Below are 22833 nucleotides of genomic sequence, written 5' to 3'. Positions count from 1 at the left end.
AAGTGCCTGACACCGAGTATCCTTACAAACAATCAAGTTCACATGCAAGTAAAAAGAAAGTGAGTGGTCTCTGAAGCAAAGGCCATGGGATCAACTCATTACCAACAATCTAACATCTGCACCAATTAAGAGAAAATAAACTACATTTTGTGGGTGGCTGGAATAGAGCCATAATCTGATGACATGTGACTGCACAGTATTTGTACACTTTCAAGCAATTAGTTCAGAAGACTTCCCTCTAAGCACTCTTCTTTTAAATTAGTACTCACTGTAAAATTTACTTCTTGAATTTCTGAAGCACAATTAAAACCAGGCAAGTCACATTTGGCAAACAAAGTGCAGATTCCAAAAATACAGGCTTGGGACTAAATCTCCAGAATACTGGGTCAAATGTGTGTTTCCTGACACAAGAAGTAAGTCTCCACCAGAACATAACCTTTCTTTGGTACCTTCAGAGACAAAACTTCATTAAAAAATATTTACTATGTAAAAATTCTTCAATGGAAATGAATTATGGCTTTGATGAGCCAAGATTTTTGTGATAAATTTGCATCAATGAGTTCTATAATGTGAAAAATAAACAGGACTGGTCAGATGTGTTTAGTGGTGCAGACTTGCTCAGAAACATGAGAACCTAAAACAAATGAGTATTTCCCCCTTCAAAAACAGGCTGAACTCTACATGTCTCCAAAAGGATTGTATACCTCTTTTGATACTTAGTGGTAAAACAATCTGCTACAGCAATAAATTGTTAAAAAGAGAAACTATTAAAATTATATTTGTGTAAATTTTTCTACCTAGCAGAAGATGCAAAATCATTTGAGGAAACTTGCAACCAGGACCTAATACATGGCATCTCCTTTCCTAACAATTTCAAAACAGCAGAAAACCAGAACCAGACTCCAACCTTCTTCCTGGACAACACCATAAAGCACTACTGAACACCAGAAGAATCTTAAAAGAGATTTACATATCATACATGGATTATTCACTGACTACAATGTCCATTTGGCAAGATCTCTGAACTATTAAAAGGAAGAATGTACCAACAAAACAAATCCACACAAAAAGAAAACCTCCAAATTACTACAAAAAAAGAAAAAATTGAATAACTTACGAATATTTTAGATACAAAAAATAAAGGCTTCAGTGCAACAGAAGCAGTAAGTCATACCTTGTACTCCTGTAAATACAGAGGCCGTATTTTCAACCTTTGGGGAATCTGATTTTGTAATTAATAGAAGGAACCCTAGGAGGTGAGGGGAGAAGCAAAAACAACAACCAAACAAACAACACACCACGACCAAAAACCAAAATTATTTTCCTGAAATCAAGGAAAAAAATAATCTTTCATCTCAATTTGTGATACTGCCAGGGAATTCCTTATTTTCATACAGACAACAGAAAACCCCAAAGAAGCAAAGGAATTTTCATTGCTTTTTCTAATTCAAGTAGTCAACTCATTCCTTTTTCTATAGCTAAGAACATACTATAAAACCAAATGCATAAGCAATAAAAATATTAGAATGAGAACAAATCATTACTAAACTAGGGGTCCAAATTTTATTTTAAAAAGTTATTACTGCAAACACTAAGATGACACAAAGTAAAACATCTTATAGAAGTAGAGAATACTGATAGCAAGAAAAATTAAGATAGACAAATTATTTTGGAATGGAAATGAAATTCACATAGATTAAAATAACCAGATTTTATCCACAGTACAAAAATGCTGTATGTGGCAAAATGGCTTCAACTTTGTAACTAATGTATCACTAAAGTTTATGTAACCCAGAAATTAAAGGTGACATTATTTCTTTAGTAGAAGTACACTGGCTTTCAGTCTGGGTTAGTAACTGGAATACATACAGCAGTCTGTATTTCAGAAATCATCCTCTTGTCCCGTTACAGGGTTTCTATTAAGAAAGGAAGTGCAGGGATAAAATTATTATTTCATGTGGTTTTACCTGACCAAACTACAAAATTTCAAGCTATTACTTGACAAAAAGTAGTGGTATTTTAACTGGGGAACCTGCAAGAAAATGGCAGAGGTTAGGAAGAACATACCCTCTCTGTGATAAATATTTTAGCAAAATACATAGCTAAAAACCCCAGTGTTTTACGTCTGTAGAAGGTAGTGTAAAGGTTTATCTTCCATTCTGTAATCTTTTCTAGGATGAAACTGATGACTTCATGCATACTGAGGTTTCAGGCTCCCAGACGAATGATGCAGAACATTTCTTCTCACAGAATGCGACCTCAATTCCTAAAGAAAGGGAAAAATGCTGTGTTGTTTCTTCCGTTCCAAAGTGTGTCCCATTTACCACATTAATAATGCTTCAATGAATAGTTACAGTCCACTATTGCATCAGCTGGACAGACTTGGTTCAAAAAAAAGAAAACCAGATTTTTCTTATGCACCTAGGTCATGAAGCCCACAGTGGCAGGAAATACCCTCCTTTATTTACAAGCATGGAATCTTAGAATGAGTTCAGAATGCTTTTACTGAAAGAAAACAACCCAGTTTTGTTCATCGATCATACAGTCTTACTAAAACATGTCAAGGTATTAAAGCAATTTCCCCATCCTCTTTCTAATTGGATGGGGAAAAATAATTTTTACAAAGTATTCAGCGAAAACCTATGTAACCAATTCATTTTTTTCTTCAGCATTCTGTGTAATGTACATTAGAGCAGTGCTCTACTGTGGGTACTTAGAATAATGTTGACATTAAGTTTTTAGTAGCTGACACATAAAACCTGAGCTAACAAACTGAAAGCTGTTTTATTTGTAAACTGAGAGGCAATGGACTGTGCTTACATAATTTGTCAGTGGATGCCCCCAGCTGCTGACAAAAGGATGGCAAGACACAGAAAATACAGCTACCATTTTAGGTACTGGCACAAACAGATTTTAGAATACTTGTACTATTCTGTTTCTTCTTCCAAAGATCATATTCTCTTACAGTCCTCCTATCTCAGCTGCTCTATATCCCAAAGGTGCACTGTCCAGCTCTTTTACTCTTTACTTAACTACGTCATACAACAGACTCAGACTGTCCTCTTTTTCTAACCTTATTTCTTATGCCAGGCCTCTTCATTACTAATTTCTTTTTTGTTTTGTTAAATTTAACTTTTTACTCTCCCTTCTGGCTCTGATGGTTTCCTAATACAACCAGCTGCAGTTCATACGCCTCTATCAGGATATCCAAACCACTATAATCTCAAGATATCGGTCTCTTTTCATCAGCTACCAACTCTCCATCATGTTGTACACTGCTTTTCAAAATTTCCAAGGTTGCATGCTCTTCAGTTTTCATATCCACGTCACAGGATTTCAACCCCAATGCATTTCTCTTTTTCTTTAGTTTAATGCCTATTAGTATAGGTAGGACACAATCACATTCTCTTTGTCTACTGAGAAAATTATGCTCAGTTTTACACTGGTAGGCTTCCAATACTTGTTTAAAAGCCACAGCTGGGGGTAAATCATACAGGCACATCTTAACATACAGCAAGGCCCTGCAACAAATCAGTGAGCTGTTTAAAAGCTATCAAGTAAGAAAATAACTCTAATTTTAAGATGTGCAAAACACATTCTTCCCTAGGCCTCCTTCATCAAAATCCCAACTTTTTAAAAAGTGTAAGCAACAAAGAGGCAGCATTTTCACAGTAAAAGCATGCTTGAGCACCTGCCAGAGTACAGCCCTATCAAAACAAGCTACTGGAAACTGCACAAAATAGGGAGAAAAAGGGAAGTTATCAAAGGGGAATAAAATAGTTTTCAGAAACAAAAGCATCATACATTGGTAGTACAGAAAATTTCATTCTTGCTGAAGGAAAATAATCCAAACCCATATAAAATTCAGGCAGTTTAACTAAAATGATGGAGTTTACATATACATTACCATCCCAGGAATGAATGACACTGATTATATAGAGTTTGGTTTATGAAGAGAATTATTAGCAAGTGTCAAACTACAGAAAGAGGCAAATGATGCTGCAGACTGTGATAGAACCAAGCATGTTCTATTATTCACTAATTCATAAATAGCAAGCATTGCAATGAAACAACTGACCCCAAATGCCACAACTGGCAGCTGCTAGCTGTTATGGTGATGATGGATCTCAGCCACACAGGAAGGACTGGACACAAAAAAAAAAAAAAATTAATCAGTAAAGATAGATTAGAGTGGCCCAAATGATTTAATAGTGAATTCTCCACAGGGTCATCAAACAAAGAGAAAGCAAAAGAAAAAAACCCCACTGAACTGAAGTAAGAGCAAACAAACAGAAAAGGAGAAGTTTGTAAAGAGGACACAGAATGAAACAATGTGAGAAAAACCAAGCAATCCCTGTTCCTTTCCACGTTAGTATCAAATTAGCAAGTGGAGTTTAAAATAGCCATTTCAGAGGCAACAGACCCAGCTGCAGGTAGTGACAAGTCTCTTGGCAATCATATAACTAGAAATTTAGATTCGCTTTTCTTAGACTAACATACCTATAAACAAAAGGCTTAGCCTCTTTCAATTTCACTTACCTATACAGAAAATATGCAGCAATATTTTTTTGTTGCTTCAGGTGGAATATCAGACAAGCAGTACAAGTATAAAATAACTGAGCTTTTCCCCAAATGATTACACCAGAACTCTTATGATAGACACAATTTACCTAAATCTACCTGCATGTGTATCTATACAAACATTTACAAACACGTGTACATTTACATGGATTATATACACTGAACACAAATATTCCCCTATTACTCTCACCTGCAGAGAAAAACAGCGGGCTGCGTTCAGTTAAATTCACAGAACACTCACAACGCAAAGGCCATTACGCACCACTAGGATCTGAATGCAAGCATCTATGAACTATAGCACAAATGACACTTCATCGTCTGGTACTGTTGATGCCACCCAAAAATACTGCTTGACACAAACTATGGGAAAAGCAGTAACTGCAACAGACTAGAACCGTGCCTACCCCCCAAAGGGGACACTGCAGCTCAAAAGGGTAGATAATAAAAAAAAAAAAAAGCTAAAAGCATGAAATAAAACAAATCCTACCCACCCACTCAATCCAGGTGCCAGAACCTTTTAGACTTTGCTCACTCTGTAGACTGCAATTGTGTGCTTGGCACCTCAGGGGTCTCCCTCATATACAGACAAAATATACAACTAACATTTACCAGGCCAGTGCCTCAGAATTTCAGATAAACACTTAAAAAAACCAAAACTTAATTCACAGATATTTGTCCTGAGCCTGAAATCAAAGACCACAAATTACAATCCTCACTAAAGTTTCCACTGTTACTATAGCCCAGGTAACTTTTACTACCAGACACTATTTAACATATACTCTTTGGAAGCATCCAAACGTTCCTATATCATCTTCTAATATGGAGATGATCTGAAACCTCCAGTAGAGATGAGAAACCTTCTCACTTCCTAAAAAAAGCGTCAACTGGCAGCCTTCAAGAACGAATGCTAGTCTTATCCATTTGTATAGACATGAATACCTGAAGTCATGCGCTCATCAACAGAACATGCTATTAATTGCCAAAAGAATTAAGCTTAAAGTCAATATATTCAACGTCATTAGCAAACACAACTTTGATCTTAAAATACCAAATTTGGATCTCAAAATAATTTATAGTTTGAAGTTGGAATATGTTGTTTTCTAATTTTCATTTAGCACTATTAAAAACGTCGTACTAAAAAATAGGATTTTGTTGATGTAACTCAATAGTTACTACTCTTTGAACCGATGGCAGAACAGAGAGAATGATGTGCTGTGAGCTGCATCTGAAAGCTGTAAGAAGTCTACAACTGTCCAAAATACCTGGATAGCATCTGTAGCATCCCACTCTCACCACTTGACTTACAGCTCCCAGGACAAAGCCCAGGAACTGCACTGGGAATATACAGTGCAATAGAGGCAATCAGCAGATTACCTCCAAGGTACAGTCATTCCTTCAGGCATTACTACTGCCACTACTTGGCAGTTTCCAAGCAGCAGATATATTTGTTGGGGTATTTTAAGTAGACTACAGCCACCAGGCAGTCGCCTTCTGCAGCTGGGGAGCAGGTGGCAATACCACAGCCACTTGCCTAACACATAGCAGTGTGCTGACAACATTTGCCTTTTTCAATCATTGATGAGAGCTCAGCCACACCGACACACAACACAAGCTGATCATATTCACTACCTGGGAAACATATTCAAACTCCAAGTGGGTATGTGAAAAGGTAATATGAAAATTTTAAAGGGAAAGTTAAATTTTAGAACTACTAATTGCTAGTATATGAGGCAAACTAACTAAATAAAACTGAAAACACAAAGACTATTCAGCATCAACCTGTGAAAAGAAATTATCAGAATTCAGTAAGCCTTTGGAAGGGATTAACTATCTGTGAATCTACTTGAGACCTGACCAGAGCAGAGTTTTAATTCTAGGTTAGACTTCTGAGAAAACAGGAAAGAATGAGCAAGAAATAGAAGGCACTTTATTCCAAGACACCACTTGGGTTACAGCCCCCTCTGCTGGAGATATCTAGTACATATTGTTACACAATAGCCCGGAAAAATGCTAAAGCTAAAGTAAGTTTAAAATATGTGGAAAAGAGAGCTTATGACATGACTTTCATTCACTCATGTTTAGTCTTCCACTTGCAGCTGAGTAAGCACCTTTCACAGAAGAGTAAGTGCTGTAATATCAAATATAATTACTGACAACTTTAGATCTCTGTCATCAGGCACATCAGTTTTGACATTATTCCATGTATGGCATCAACAGCCTTATTAATTTAGGGAAGAGCACCTTGAACTGGAAGCCAAAAAAATCCAACAACTTGCACCAGGTGACATGGAATAACATTCAAATGGCCTTTCCAAATCAGAACTGCACAAGAAAACACCCAGAGGTGACTGACTGGGACAGTTTTTCATTTTCCAAGTTTCAAAATCTCAACTCTTCGTAACATGAGGTGCTTTTCTAAGGCTGAAGTAATGAATATGAGAGATCAAGACCCAGAGAAAGTAACAAGAATTTGTAACCATCATCTCAAAGAGCTAAATAAGGTTCACCATTTTCTCTCAAAATGTTTCTTATTTGCAGTTTACTTTGTAGTTCAGTCTTAAAACAACTAGTCATGTTTTGACTTAGTTTCCCCAAATAGTTCCAAAATAAGTAACATGTTTGTCCCTCTGTAACAAAACTTCAGTTGAAGAAATATTTCAGTTCCTCTCCAATATTTCCCATTTCCCTATATACCAATTAATTAATAAAAGACTTTTTCAACCATTCCCATCTTGTCTTACTGTCACAGCTTCAAGAAAGAAGACAGCAATACTGCCATGCTTGCTGTAACTATCTTGGTTTGATACTCACAGCTGCAGGCATGGCTATGTGACTCTGGACGTAGGGCTGGTGATGTAGCGTTTGAACTCCATGATCAGAATACAGCTGATGTAAAAAGAATTCAAAAAATTAGCACAAAAGCTTGTTTCACAATGTTAAGTTTTTTAAGCCTTTCAAAGGAATTTAGAAACCTTAAAACTTCAAAATGTGGGCTATGCTTATCTGAACTGAGTTTTTAAAAAACACAGTGTCAATATTTAAATCTACGTTTTCCCCACTGATTAGCAAAGTTTACTAAACTTAGTTTATCTTAAATCGGTGTCACAAATCACTTTCCTTGACAGAAGTAGCAGCCTCTCTATTACAAATTTCACTCAGCTCTAATAGGAACAGTGTTTAAATGTGTAGATTAGCACATTGAAAATGTAATTCCCAGCAGTATCATACTTATATTTACAAACAAGTGATACAGACTACCCTTGGAATATTACACCACTCTTTTGAAATTTGACACACGGCTTCCTTTAACGTAAATGAATTGCTTACCTGTAAACCAAGAGCACATTATGTCCAAATATTCCTTATATAATTTCAACTATTTTCTTAGTGCTCATGGATTTCAGATCTCTCTACAGCTTTACATCAAAATCATGAAATAGTAAAGGTAAAATAGTACTGTTAATAATGTTATGATTATAAAATATATACCAAGATTTATGCACCTTCAGAAAAGAAGAAAAACCCCCATAACCCAAGCCTTGTATTATTTAGTATCTTCGTAGGGAAATTAAATTACTTCAGAATGTCAGAATTTTTCAGTTCAGCTGTCTGAAATACCAGTTTTGGAATTTCTCTTGTGGGAATAAAATACTCATTTACTTTCAGAACCATACTTGATTACTAGTATTAATAATTAGATGTCCTAATTTAACATCTATTTTGGCCTCCCTATTAATGAGGAATGAGTATTTGAGAAGTACCAATTAATACCAAAGAGAAAATGTGTGTAATTCAGTTTTTCCTATAGCCATCTACTATTATTTTGAATATTCAATCATGAAGAGATTAATTGAATGATTAAGTATTTTTTGCTTATAGTTTTTTGAGTCCATATCAGTAACATTTCTAATACTTAAGAAATTTTTAAAGTACAATAAAGCCCTCTTAATTAATTCAGATCATCAGAATATTTAGAAACAAGCTTCTACTCACCAATAATTACTTTAGAAAACTATTGTGGTTCAGGGATATTTAACCCAATACTCCAAAGAAGGAACTCCCATTTTATTTAAACATTACTTGCAAACAAAACCAATTGACAAGTCCTTATATTGCTGTCTGTAATACCTTTGTGACTCCCTAAAATATTTCAGAATCAAAGCATTCTCCTAAACAGGAAGAGAAGTTCTAACTTGAGGACACCTGAAATTATTTAACATCAACATAAGTACCAGAACAGTTGGCTCACTGCTCTAACAGCCAGTGCTTAAAATAAAAGATTGTATTTTTCAATCACAAATAAGCACTTCAATTTTCAGCACACTTTTTTACATTTTAAAAAATACCTCAGGAACTGCAGCTTCCATTAGGAGAGGTGGAGATATACATCCCCCTTCCTGGTTAATTCCTATTGGCTGATAAAAGACTTCAGATGGTTGCAGATACAGGAGTGGAGGTGAAGAGGTAGGAGACTGAAACAAAACACATTATTCTAATAAATTTTATAATTTAAAAGGATAAAGAGAAGAGATTATATTACAGTTTTTACTACATAAAAACAAAAGATAAAGCTTTAAAAGAAAGTGTCAAATTAATCTTTGATTTCCCAAAGAAACTAAGTGAGTGGGAAGTAGACAGAAAAGTCAGGCAGTACGAGAAAAAAAATGTCCTTTAATTTTACATGGTTTTCAGATTTTATTCACATTTTGGAGAGCACTGCAAAATCCTAAAACTTGTAAAAACCACATTTAATCTCAAAATCACAGAAACATACTACAGTTACATTTTCCCTTGCAACCCTGTCACAGTAGCAAAGTGAGTTTTTTGTTTTGAAATAATTAAAGTGTCTCCATAATTCAGCACCCTGATCTCAAAGCAGTGGATTGATCTATTGAAGTGGAACAGACCATAACTGGACAAGGCTGGCTGCTATTAAAGTAATGAGGCTGCATTGTAACAGCTCAAGCTTAAGGGACTTGGTCCTCCTTTCAGGTTCAAACTCTTCAAGTTCCTCAAGTGTCAAGATTTCCATATTAAGCTGCTCTTTTACAAAACAGATAAACTCTCCCCCCCAAAATGCCTAAGTTATTGTTAATGTCTTCCTACTTTAAGGGGCTGGGTCTAATATCACCCAGGGTATGCCCACGTGCTCCTGCTAACTCTACCCCTATGAAATGTCCCAGCTATGGGTTAATTGGTAACTTAATAGCTATTTCTTTAATTAGGTGAAATTTGGCCGGTTTTACCTGCTTCTAAAGGATTTGTTAGGTAATTTGATACAAATATTTTGCTAAATGGAAGGGGAGGGGAAGATGTTTTATTTACATCAGATTTATATGTAATGTTTCAACTGATGCTATTTTATGTCCTCCATTGTAGCAGTAAATGTTGTAAATACATTGCTAAAATACAGCAATTAATGCTAATTCCAACCAAGTTGTGAATAGTGGGAAATCTCACTCTTAGATAAGCACAGCGTACCTTTAAACTAGGTGAAAAGTAATGGTAAAATGCTGCAACTATGAACTGTATTTACCTGTGGAACAGACCACTGCCACTGACTTGAAAGACACTGTGTTGGTGCCTAAAATTGAACAAGATGATGTCAGTAATGTGGTGAAGAACAAATACACATAGAATACTATTATTCTCAAATCTGTAATTAATTCTCAGCTAAAAAGAGGAAACATGATTTTCATTAAGCCCCAGATTATTCAGGAACGTGGTTTTATCTATTTCCACGCAGCCTCCAACTTGACCATTTCATAAACTTCAAAAACACTTAAGTCAGGTTCTCAACAGAGGTGCTCAGAGCACATGAATCAATGGACCCAAGCTAGACCACTAAAAAATGTAGCTTTAAAGGAAATATCTTTGATGATGAGAAGGGTCAAGTATAGGAAGAGGCTCTCCAGAAACATTGTGTGGAATCTTCATCACTGGAGCTACTTCAAACCCCACTGGACAAGTACCCAAGAGACCTGTTCTAACCAGCCCTACTCTGAGCAGGAGTCTGGCTTAGATGATAAGCCAGCTGTCCTGCAACACACAAGAAAATGTAATTTATCAAACTTTCATGTAGTTACATAAGCAGAATAAACTGTATTCTACTGAAAAGCCTGCAATGAAGTTAAAATATGTTCCACATTACTATTACGAACTATTTCTTAGGAATAAACAGACCTGGGACAGTGCAAATAGTACTGCATGGCTGGAGGATTAGCGATGGTGTGAAAATCGTTTTCAAACAGATACCTGATAATGGTATGTAGGAGACTGATAAACAGGTGGAGCAACCATCACAGGTGAACTGGAAACAGAGCGAGACTTCAAAAGAAAAGAAGTTACAAATCTTAATGCAGCAATTTCATAAACTGTCACTCCTATTACACACAGCTCTGGAGTACTACGATGCTGAACCACCCCCCTCCCTTGCAAAAATGATTCACAAACTTTTAACCTACACCTAAACTGCTTCAAATCCAGTGTCTCTAACAGCTTATGTTAGATCAAACAAAAATCTCTGGCATACTCACACCTTTCTAGAAAGCACTAGGCCATTACTACTTAGAGATAGTAGAACTTATTCCTGGGGCAAGGCCCAGACTGATTATGTACTGTCCTGTTCAATAGGTCACACCAAAGGAAAAGTGCTCTGTATAAGCAAAATAAACTCAAGTGTTATTAAAAAAAACAAACAACCAAGCAACACAAAATAAAGTCTAATATAAGGAAGCCAATTAAACATCTAGCATGAAGCAGAGCTGAAGAAAATGGAGCAATAAGGGACTTGAAAACACTGCAGCTATCCTGGTCCATAGAAAAGCATAAATACCAAAATAAATTCCTTACTGGCCATGGCTGCTGAACAGGAGAGACTTCAGATGTATGAAAATAAGCCACTCCATTATGGTAAACATATGGATATCCACTCGAAGTGGTCAAGTACATTGTACCAGCTTCTGGTGATACAGCAGTAGTTGCATACATTGTACCAGCTTGTGGGGTCACAGCAGAACCTGGAATAAATATTTTAAAACTTACTTGTAAGTAACTTTTTTCAGATGCGTACACCATGAAAAAGAGAAGATCACTTTTGATCTTCACAGAAAGAAAACATTCAAAGGAAAGAACATAGAGCAGCTTGTCTAATGCCATCTCAATTCCCTCTCAAACATGATCATGAAAGCGGATGGCCACAGGTTGTCTCCAGAGCTAGATGGGAAAGGCTGCAGAAGATGACATCCATACAAATAATTAAACACAACACATAATATGGGGAGATTTCTGGAGAGGAAAAAAAAAAAAGGGAAAATTAATTCTGTAGCTGAAGCTGAAATCACAAAATAGTAACATAGTACAGAAAAAAATCAGGAAGAACACAATATAAACAACATCACTAAGTTTTTAGTTTTTCATCTTGCCTTGCAAGGCAAGGTAAAAATCACCATGAAGCACCATTTTACAAACAGACAGAACACTGCAGAGATCACCAGAATGCTCAGTGGATGACCAAGAAGGGTCCCACAGGGATTCAAGAGCTTTTATGGCTAGTACAAATTTGACTAATTCCTAGAAAAGCCTGAAGACAGCTGGATCCAACACAGCTGATAGATTATCCATAGACAGGCTAAGATGTTTGTTAGGATAATGTTAAGCACACCTTAAGAAAACTAAAGGTTTTAGCTCCAGTAAGCAATCTAGAACAGCACTTACTGGTACCTCAGATGAGGGTATCAACACAATCCCACGGCCAACAATCCTGTCCCCTGGCTACCAAATAATTGCACAAATAACTGCACAAACTTTCTGCCAGTGTTGAATAAGTCTCTGGCAAAGGAAAAGGAAATCTTCATCAAATGCAGAAAATTCACTGATGAAAAAAAAATACATTTTGATGCTGGGGAAAAGCAAAGCAAGTAGCTCTCCCAATTATGTTCAAAGCTCTCACCCCAAATGATCCTATGACCAAAGGATCATTTATTAAAAATAATTTTGCTTTACAGTATGAAAGACAAGCACTATATATGTGGGCTATAGAGGACGGCAGTTTATTGTCCAGCTCTTGAATTCTGTGGAATACAATGGAACCCACAGCTCTACAGTGACATTGTAAGTCCAGGTGTTCTGGCTTCATGAATCCAAGAGGAGCTGCAGGAGGGCAAAGCATCCTGGTGACACATACACTGAGCTTGAGAGCAGACATACTGAAAACAGGCCCTAGGAAGTGTCCGGATGGCAATATGATCTTACATCACAGATCTATCCCAGGCATGAGAGACTACAGGTAGTTGAACAGGTCTACAAATAAAGATCTCAAAAGAATGCAGAAGTTTTCTTTGAAAAGGTTTTTTTAAAGATTTTTGGTTTACCCCTCTGTGGCCTCATGTCTCAATTAAAACACAGAGATATGCCCCTTTTCTATCAATTTACACCTTCATTATAAGAGTCAACTCCCACAAGTTCACTCTTCCCACAAGGAACTCCCACAAGTCAGGCAACACAACTGAGAAAATACAAGTCAAAGATGGGAAGTGAAATAAAGCATAGCAAGAAAATGTTAGACAATCTCATGATGATGACTGAGCCAAGATCATACTGAGCGATTTCTAGAGCAAAGAAACGATACAGTTGGAACAAGTATTCAATTTCCCCATGGAAAATAATAACCCATACACTTACACAAGGGAAAAGGGCATACTTAGGCACAAGGGGGGAAGGAGGCAAACTTCCTGTCTAGAGCAAGTGTGTCTGCACCAACAGCAGCAGTGTACATGTGAACAACTTCTAACAGAGCATGACAAACTAAAGAAAGCTTCAGAATTAAATCAACAGTGTACTGTATTCTGGCCTCAGAATGAAGATGAGCAAAAGGATGGGTTTTTCCTAACTGCTCCAAAAGGTACCATAGGACAAATACTGCAGCAAAGTCCCAAAGTACACTGCACTGCCTGCTACACTTAAAAAAGAGATCCATTTTACATTTCTGACACACAGCCCTTACTGAAGACAACTGACAGATCTCATCTTAAAAGTTGGTGATTTATAGTATCCACTCAATATCTTAGAACAAACAGCTCAGGAAGAAAGTGGGGACTGCAACCACCCACTCCTTATGGTTTCTACCAAAGAAAGCAAGATGCATCAATCCTAATGGTTTTAATAACATAAAATAATCAATGAATAACAATGCCACTAACCAGCAGAGCCTGCTTTATCCTGTAGAACCTGTGAGGACACACTGAATGTTTAGATTTAAGATTCTGCCAGGCAACTTGAATTTCCATTCAGTTTGTTCCTAGATAGGTAACTCTCTCCAATAAAGTAAAAGAAACAACACATCGAGAGAGAAAAGAATCAAGACACCATAAATCTATTTCAACATTTTCACTTGCATGCATTTGCTTCCACTGCAAACCATTCTGAGCACATTCCACACACAGCATTAATGCAGTGCAAGACCAGGAACAGCTTGGTTGAAAATTTACATTCATATTGACAATACACAAATGCAAGTAAAAATACATACGAGCATTAGGACTCCGCACTTGTTTTCTTATTGCTGGTCCAATATTCAATTTCTTATCCTTATAGTTGAGCTTTTTAGCCTAGAATGAAAGGAATAAGACATTATTAATTTCTACACAGATCTAGGTATCCGAGAAGTGAAAAATAACTTAGTAGGTTAGACACACTGAGCATGTGAGCAGTTATCTTGAAACCAGATCCTATGATATGTGTCTGGAACCTGGTGAAACTCCTCAAGGTCTGCTTTTAATACTAACACATAGTTAGTAGACTGCGACATAAAAGGAAGTTCTGGAGACATTATTCCAAATAGAAGAGTAGGACAAAACTAAAAAAAATAAAATCCAAGGATGATCAGAATTTCATATAAGAAAAATCTTATATTAGATCTCTTTAAACCATTTTAACTATCAGACCAAACTTATCTTAAAATGCAACTTGGCAAACAGAGAACCAGAGTACTCAGGCCTAGTATAAAATTAATTCATTTAAGAGACAAACATAATGGGGACTACCACTTACATCTTGTAAAATCTTCTGTGCCTCTTCTTGGGTTTCAAATGTAACAAAGCCATACCTAAACAAAAATGACAGGAGCTAAGCCTCTAAAGTGTGTATTTACAAACACAGCACATAGTTACTTGATGTACAGTACAAGTGACATTACCAGGTAAAATAATGGGTAAAAAAACAACCTAGAAGTAAAGATTGAATTAACAACTGCATTCTTAGCACCTTTTTAATTACATTCAAGTATGTGGCAAGTATGTGCTCTTGTTACTTAGCCTATGTCTTAAATTCCTTCATTGCTATTAAACAAAGATTTTGATCTAAGCCTTTTACTTGTTGAGGTGACCAAAGATGAGACACTTAGGATTTTTTCAAAATTGATATTATACTGTAATTCATAGGACAGCTCCCACCTACTTCAGCAACAGCTGTGAATGCTCCCCACTGCCACAAGCACAATCCACTATTTTAAACTGAGTTCTCAGAAACAGCAGTGATGCAGCCATTATCTGTGAATTTTCCTGTAATTCTTAACAGGATTAGCATTAAAAAGAGTTCTGTGGAGATCAAGGCTGAAGCAATTCTTATACTTTGTGACATAGTCTGTCTTTTACCATACCTCTTGTAACTGCTGCAATAAAGCAAACAGGATTTCCACTCAGAACTCCTGCTTTTCCAACCCCCTCAATTTATTCCCTGAGTAATCTTGGTGGCACTGCCAGCGCAAAATATCTGAATGTATACAACACATACATAAGAAAACCCAAGAAACTTTCCTCCCCCCTCCAATAAATCTGACTTTCCAAATTTCAAATATTTCTGAAATCTTGGAAATGTGCAATGTGGGTTTCTGTGCACATGGTTTGTTAGGGTCACGGTTCATTTCTCAGGGCCAGGTTACAGAAGGCACAAGCTCCTGCCCCTCCTGCCAGCAGATGAGATTTTGCAATACAAGGTTATCATTCTTTGTGAGCATTTGTATGCTAATTTTAATACAGAAGTTCAATAAATCTGACCAGCTGTACTTTCAAATTCGTGGGCTTTTCTTGTATGGGCTTCTCTAAACTGGAAACATTTCCAAGCTCAAAGAAGACAAAGTATTCTCCTGCTTGGGACCTTACCTACACAGACTTTTCATTCTATACGCTGTCTGGACAATAATAGATGTAATCACAAACTCACAAGTTTTTAATATCATCTGTCAAGCAGAAGCAACAAAGCCTGTGCCTGGAGTTCAACAAAAATCCCAACAGCATGGAAAGTAATTATTTTCCAACATATCTGCTGTGAGACATATGTTTGCAATCATAACTGCATAATTATTATGGGTTATATGGACACACACACTGCAATTCTCAGATACTTCTTGGAATTTACTAAAAGGGCAAGAGGCTTGGTGATAGAGCTGGGACCAAGTCTCTGAAGTCATGCAAGTGTACTCTCTGTGCTAAGAGCTGCAGCTCAGCACATAACTTGCTGATACATGCTAAGCTCTGACAGCATTAAACTGTCCTTACTCCTCAGGAGAGAAATTCAGAGGTGAACTCTCATGCACATTCCTTTTTGCTTCAGTCTTCTTTCCTCTCCTCTCTGGCAGTACACTCCCCCACCTTATTGACATCACCATCCTTTGGATTACAGCAATCATTTTACTATGCAATCAATCTTTCTCTGTATTTGTTCTTTGTCATTTCTCCTACTGGTGACTTCCAGTCTCAGTCTCCATTGTTAGCAATCACGATTTAGTATCAGATTTGTCCCCTATGCTGCTGTTCCAAAAATCTGCACACAAAAATCTGTCCCTGCCATGCACTCCAGCACAATCAGGTGTACCTCAGCTCTTCCTCCACTTTAGGCTCCTTTCCATATAGGCTTTCAGTAATAGAAATATATTTAATAACTAAATAACCTTGCTAGGATAATCTACTTAAGTAATAGTCACTAAGAAAACCTGAAAACATGGAAACTATTGATTCTGTCCTAGCTACATGCTTCACCTTATGACTAAGAATTTTAGTTATGCAAATTGGAGACATTTATATAGAGATATTAAAGGGCAGGAACAGATTTTTGCACATATGAAGTAACTGAATCATCAGTGATAAAATATTATGAGCTATAAAAATCAATCAAATTTACTATGGTAAGCTTTCTGTTATTTTCAACTTTCACAATACACTTCTACTATACCAACCCCTTTGATACTCCAGCTCTGTCATTTATTATTTTCACTTCTGTCACGCTGCCATACTGAGCAAAAAACTTCTTCAGGTCATTTTCATTAGTCTAGTAGAGTAAATCAAGAGGGGAAAAAAAAAAAAAGAGGCAAAGTTGGTTTGCAGTTACTCAATTAATTAGTTCAATGTTTACCTAAAGACTATTAATGGATGTACTTTGGATGAAGTTTGCTACAAACTAATTATAACCCTGCATATGAAGACAGAAGAATGAGCGAGTATGAGCCTCAGGGCCCACTTAACTACTGCATTAATTATTCAACAGTAATTCTAGAAATTTCTCATTAAAACTTCTCATTAGTAGATTTATGTAACAACTGTCCTTTTACAGCTAAGATCAATGAAGCAGGTGTACTAGATGTGAATTTTATTTTCTGATTATTACATGCCAGAGCAGTTTACAGTACAAAAAAAATCACTGCCATACTTTCAACTGCAACATAACAGAGCATATAGATATACACAGGTCACATAAATCCCCCTAAACCGCAGTGATTTAGCGGTCAAACCCATTGAATATACCACGATTCCTCTTTCTGAAGTGGCTTTAACATGAGAGTCTGCAAATACGTACAGGCACACTATATGAACTCCCCACTGTAGGTAAGAAAATGTTATTTCAATGGAGAGTGGTCCAAGTCAACTTGGAAGGAACTGCTCCCTTCCAAGTATGCACGGAATAAGACAACTTTCTCATGTAAAGACTCACCTAAGCCTTGTGAACACTCTGCCTTCTATGAATATTTTTTACAATGTAAGCATACGTCACCTACGATGCAGTAAGCATCACTTTTGAGTTTTAAGTTTTGTTCTACATAGCCCTTCGTTAATGCTACACCTAACACTGGGAGAAGCATAGTTATATGCACACACCATCCATCTTTACTCCTCCTTAACTTCAAGCATACTAAGTATACTGTTTTACTTCTGAGTTGATGGCTTTGATTTTTTGTATACAATTTAGGGAATCCTCTCCAGCACATCAAAGGTTTATGTGCCTCATCTAAGTCAGAAATGGACTTGCTACACGGAACTATGATTCTGGAAAGACAAAGGTTTATGTGCAGAGCAGTGCACTGATGCAGAATAAGAAGGAAATGCTGTTCTAAGATGCACAGTGAAATCTGCAAGGACCTGTGCAAACATATTTAGAAACTTACGAGAAACACATTCAGGACTTGCCTTTTCCTGCTTATGATAATACAAAGGCACTTGTCAGATTCTTTAAGGAAGGTAAAAGCTTAGCATTAGCCTTTGTCAGTGACACATAACCTGCACCACTAAAGAAAGAGCTCATCAGACCAAGATGAAAATGTTCCCAACTCTAACTTCCCTTGCTGAATTGTTTCTCTAAATTTGAGAGACCAGGTGCTTCCTCTTGCAAACAGGAATCACTGCCGTGGTGATAGACAAAACGTCAAAATCATAAAAGAGCTTGTTAGAAAGCAAGTAAGTTTTCATTAACTGTCTCCCTTTCCCACAAAAATAAAGTCAACAGCTTTTGCATCACCCCGGGTGACCTGAATAAGACCTTTGCCTTAAAAAATACCCCAAAAATCCCAATACTTTCTGCCATGAGATTGCCAATAGAAAGCAATTCAAGACTGACATATAAACCCTATGAAGATTAGATCAGAAATTTAAGGTTGTATTTGATATAAAGAATCATCTCAAATGGAAGAGCAACTGAAATGGCTATAGAGGTTTCATACCTTTTATTTCCTCACCCCTCTGCAAAAAAAAATCCATCCTCTTTATGATTACAAACATACTCAAACTGCTGTTGAAAATACAATTTCATAACAAATTCTGAAGAATCAGCAACTGAACCAAGTCAAGAGACTTTTCAAAATGAACAATAAGTATGATTATTAATAAAAAATGTTGATGTTAGACAGAAAAGTATTTCAACCTTTGAAATTGCAGTGAAGACAGAAGAGAGCAAGAGAGGTCTTTTTATAGCTCCAGGAATTTGCTTACTATTGGTGCAAAAAACCAATTGCAAAAAATTGGTGCCGCTCAATGAAGTTTAAATGTACTGAAGGTCCTGTACATCTTAGAATATGAACACCTCTATTTGAATTATCTCTGCCAAATAAAATAGAAGATTCTGGAATTTCTTGTACTTGTTATGCAAAATATTCTGAGTGAATTGTCAACTCTTGTTCCTCTTCAAGTAAGTCAATACTCAGAAGGTCTCAGCCTAGGAGGATTAATGCAGAGGAAATAGTCTTGGTGGGAACAAAGCAACAGCTAAGCAAGCCAAGCAAAAGTGGCTTAAGTTTTGCAAAAGTCAATAGCTTAATTAATTATCTAAAGTGGAAAGAGAGAAAAAACCTTAAGCTTATCACAAATGTTAAAAGCAACTGAACAAGGTAAGAGTGGCCCAACGTTCACTACTATTTAAAGATTTTAAGGAATACACAAAGACATGAGCATTCTAGGAATTAAGATCAATACTGCAAATTACCCAGAGAAGCTTACATACTTCTTTTAAAAACAAACTCTTGCCATCAAGAAAATTACTATGGTGATATACACAGTGTAATATACACAGTGTAATCGTTAGTGTGAACCAGAAGGGTTAGAGGAACAGAAACCACTGTTCGCTCCACTGGCCATAGGAAACATTGTGACAGTTTATTAAATTACACTAAGTGACATACATAAACAAAACGTTCTACATGATTTTCTGCCGTCAGCTCTGCAGATAACAAAAGCTATTTTCTTTGAAAAAAGAAAACTCTGAAATAGTGGTGTATCAAAAGCTTCTAGCAGCTGGGTGTACAGAGTCAACTTTGTAGGACAGTTATGGAACTCAAGGCTTAAAGCTTTATTCTCTACTGTAGCTTTGGCTATGAAAGGGAAGAGGACTTACCAATAAAACAAAGACACATGACCATGTCTCTCTTTTTTCCCTGTTGATTTTTTAGTACTGTTATAAATTATAATTTAGCAGCAAAAAGAGGGAAGAATACCTTAAAATCAATTCCTCCAACAAAGACACGATTTGGAGTAACTGTTCCAAACCTTGGAGAACCGATCAGATTATTTAACCTCACCGGTGACACAGTGCTGGGACATGAAGGTAAAGATTCTGTTTGCATCTGATCAGTGGCCTGCTGATTGAAAGAAAACATTTTCAAAATCTTACTCATTATTTATCAGCAAATGAAACAACTCCCAACAGACAATACATAGAGAATTTTTCAGAAGGCACAGCAGATGCTGAACATTAACCATGTATTTTTACTGAGAACGCAGCTCAGTGTTTAAACACAAGCTCAATCTTAATCAATTCAATAACTTGGTGAATACGCTACGGTTTGAAGTCCAATGTTAAACACTCTTCCAAACTGGACACCAATCTGCAATTTGCAAAGCACCCTGCTGCATAAATTTCAGGTTATGAATTCTATTATATAACATATCTTCTCTCTACTAGAAGCCCTTATTTTCAACCTATATAGAATGGACATTGCAAACTCAATCTGTGCTCTCACACACATCTACACAACTCTATTCTCTGCAACAGCCTCTGATTAATTTTCCAAGTGCTGAGCACCCATAATTCTACCACAGGAAATCAACAAGCTCCACACACCCAATCAGAACAGGTCTTGAAGACTCGTATTTTAATTCAATACTAAAATATTTATTTCAATAGACTCTCTGGGCCTACAAACACAACACACAGTGGTCTGAACAGAAATTCCCTCTGCAGAAGAACAACCAGATTGCTCTTGTCCCAGTAAAAGAGCGTAACACAATGGGATGTTGTGGAAACCATTATTTGGTGAAGCCTGCCTGATGTTTTAAGTTCCAGCATGCTTACACTTGTGAAGCGTGAAACAATTTAATTGTAAACTCTTTTCAAGACAAAATAATACTGCCTTACAAAGTCAACCCTAACTGTGAAGATGAGAGCTGGAAAGCAGCCACGTAGTATTGCCCCTAACTTCTCCAACAGAATTATTTAATACTTCTTTAGCTACCTAAGAGTTACTCCTACTAATTCTAAGTAATGGGTTAATGCTATTATTGTGGATATCTTAAAGACAATAAATCCAGCTTAGCTCATGCAATTTCAGTTTTAGAGAAGACAAGTCCTTTCCAAATGTACTAAAACACTTGGGGCAGATGAAAACCTGAGGCTGTTAACCTGATCTGCTCAAGAAAATCCAGTATGCATCTCTCCTACTGGGAATACCACTCTAGAGTACTTACCTGAACAAACCCCACCTCTAGCAGGCAAGGAACAAATAGTCACTACAGTCCCCAAGAAGATTTGTTTTTACAACAAAAAACTCCTGAGGGACAAAACAGGTTACAGTCTCCATCTCTCACACCAAACTCCAACTGTACAATCATCTGCCAATTGCATTCAGCATGAAAAATTCTGGATTCAACTAAAACAATAAACAGTTGACAGCACAGCCAAAATGTATTCCTTACCTCAAAGAGCCCAAATCGCATTTTCTCTGTAAACATTGTAAGAGCTGATACATCAAAATAAGCCACAAATGCAAATACCCCAACAGAAGAAACGAGGAATTAAACACACGGCTTATGAACTCATAATAGTAAATACCGTAAGTCCCAGTGAGTTTAAAGCGTCACACGTTAAAATTTGTATTGCGATAACCACTGCTTTATCATCAGTGTGGCAATAAGAAAACAGTATTAATAAAACTAACTACGTGCTATCAGCACATCACTTGTCTAAATATTTGTTTCTACTGATTTGTAAATTCCTTTTTTACCAATTTCCACCAAATAATATGGATCTTGACATTCATCAATATTTTTATAGATTACTTAGCGCGTCTGGCAACTGTTCGTTAGCAGAACAGCAATATTCATTTTACACCGAACACAGCCACGGTCAGACAACCTAACTCCACGAAGGCCTGGTGATTAAGCGCACTTATCTCCCTAAACACCTCTACTTTCCAGAGTCCGTGCGCTGGAAGGTCCGAGCCAGACCCCGTTGCCCCGGCACCGAGTCCCGCACAGCCGAGGCCGCCAGCGGCTTCTCCACAGCCTGAGGCCGCCACAGACAAAATGGCGGCCCCGCGCGGGCGGGCGCGAGCCGGGGCGCCCCAGCGGGACGGCCCCGCTGCCCGCCCGCCCTCCCGCCCTCCGGGGCGGCCGCCCGGCCCCGCGGCCCCGCCGGGCTCCTCACCGCGCCCTCGGGATCCATCGGTCTTCGCAGCCGCCTCGGCCCCCGGCACGTTCCCGGCACGCGTCGCGCTCCTCAGCTCCGCCTCGCGCCCAGCTGACGCGTGCAGCGGGGGACGGGCCTGCAACGGGCGGGGGAGGTACAGCCTGGCGGCGGCGCTGAGTACCGAGCTCAGCGCGAGGGAGCGGCCGCTCCTCGCCCCAGCGCCCCGCCGGCGCCCTTCCCTCACGCACCCCAGCCCGCCTTCCCTGGCGAAATCTCCCTTTTCCCGAATCCCTCTCCCCGCAGTCCCCGAGTACTTTCACGGGTCGCTGCGCCGAGGCGGCCGGGCGTGCTTCTGCCCCGACACCTCCCCGCCTCAAGGCCCTGGGGCTGCCGGTCCACCCGCGCCTCCCGGAGCGAGCGGCTCGCGGCCGCTACGGTGCCCGGAGCCCCGCCGCTTGTGCCGGTGCCCCAGCGGGTGTCGGGCGGCCCGGCTGCTCTGCGCTCCCCTCCCCGCGGGTACCGTGGCACCGGCAGCCTCCGCGCAGCAGCAGCACCAGGGCGGGTGGTCCTGGCTAGTTCCCCGCGGTAGCTCTGAGGAGGGTGCCGGTACCACCCTTCGGAACTGCTTTGAAGCTCTGAGTCAGCCCAGGAACCTCCCCTCCAGCAATTTCCCCATCACCTGAGGAGGCAAATCCCAGATGGGTTTACCCTTCCAACTAGGGTGTGAAACAGGGAGGAAAACAGGGTAACACATTTCATCTGGCCTCTGTGGAAGAAATACGAAAATGCCCAGGAAGGCAATTACCTGTG

At 38.3% G+C, this 22833-nt stretch overlaps 1 protein-coding gene across 1 annotated transcript; it reads right to left on the bottom strand.

The window, feature by feature from the left end:
* Window positions 1-1885: 1885 nt before the first annotated feature.
* On the bottom strand, window positions 1886-22059 carry BOLL (boule homolog, RNA binding protein). Its single transcript, XM_038142585.1, has 11 exons — window positions 22042-22059; window positions 19835-19978; window positions 16814-16905; window positions 14632-14686; window positions 14123-14189; window positions 11434-11579; window positions 10837-10908; window positions 10118-10165; window positions 8928-9053; window positions 7393-7467; window positions 1886-2266 (listed from the first exon to the last, which is right to left on the bottom strand). The coding sequence occupies exons 1-11, from the start codon at window positions 22057-22059 to the stop codon at window positions 2192-2194; spliced, it is 918 nt and encodes a 305-aa protein (XP_037998513.1). The 3' UTR covers window positions 1886-2191.
* Between the last annotated feature and the right edge of the window lie 774 nt (window positions 22060-22833).

The sequence above is a fragment of the Motacilla alba genome, chromosome 7 (assembly GCF_015832195.1).
Source record: "Motacilla alba alba isolate MOTALB_02 chromosome 7, Motacilla_alba_V1.0_pri, whole genome shotgun sequence".
NCBI lineage: Eukaryota > Metazoa > Chordata > Aves > Passeriformes > Motacillidae > Motacilla > Motacilla alba.
The sequence above is the reverse complement of the archived record's forward strand: the minus strand, read 5'-3'. Positions and strand labels throughout refer to the sequence as shown.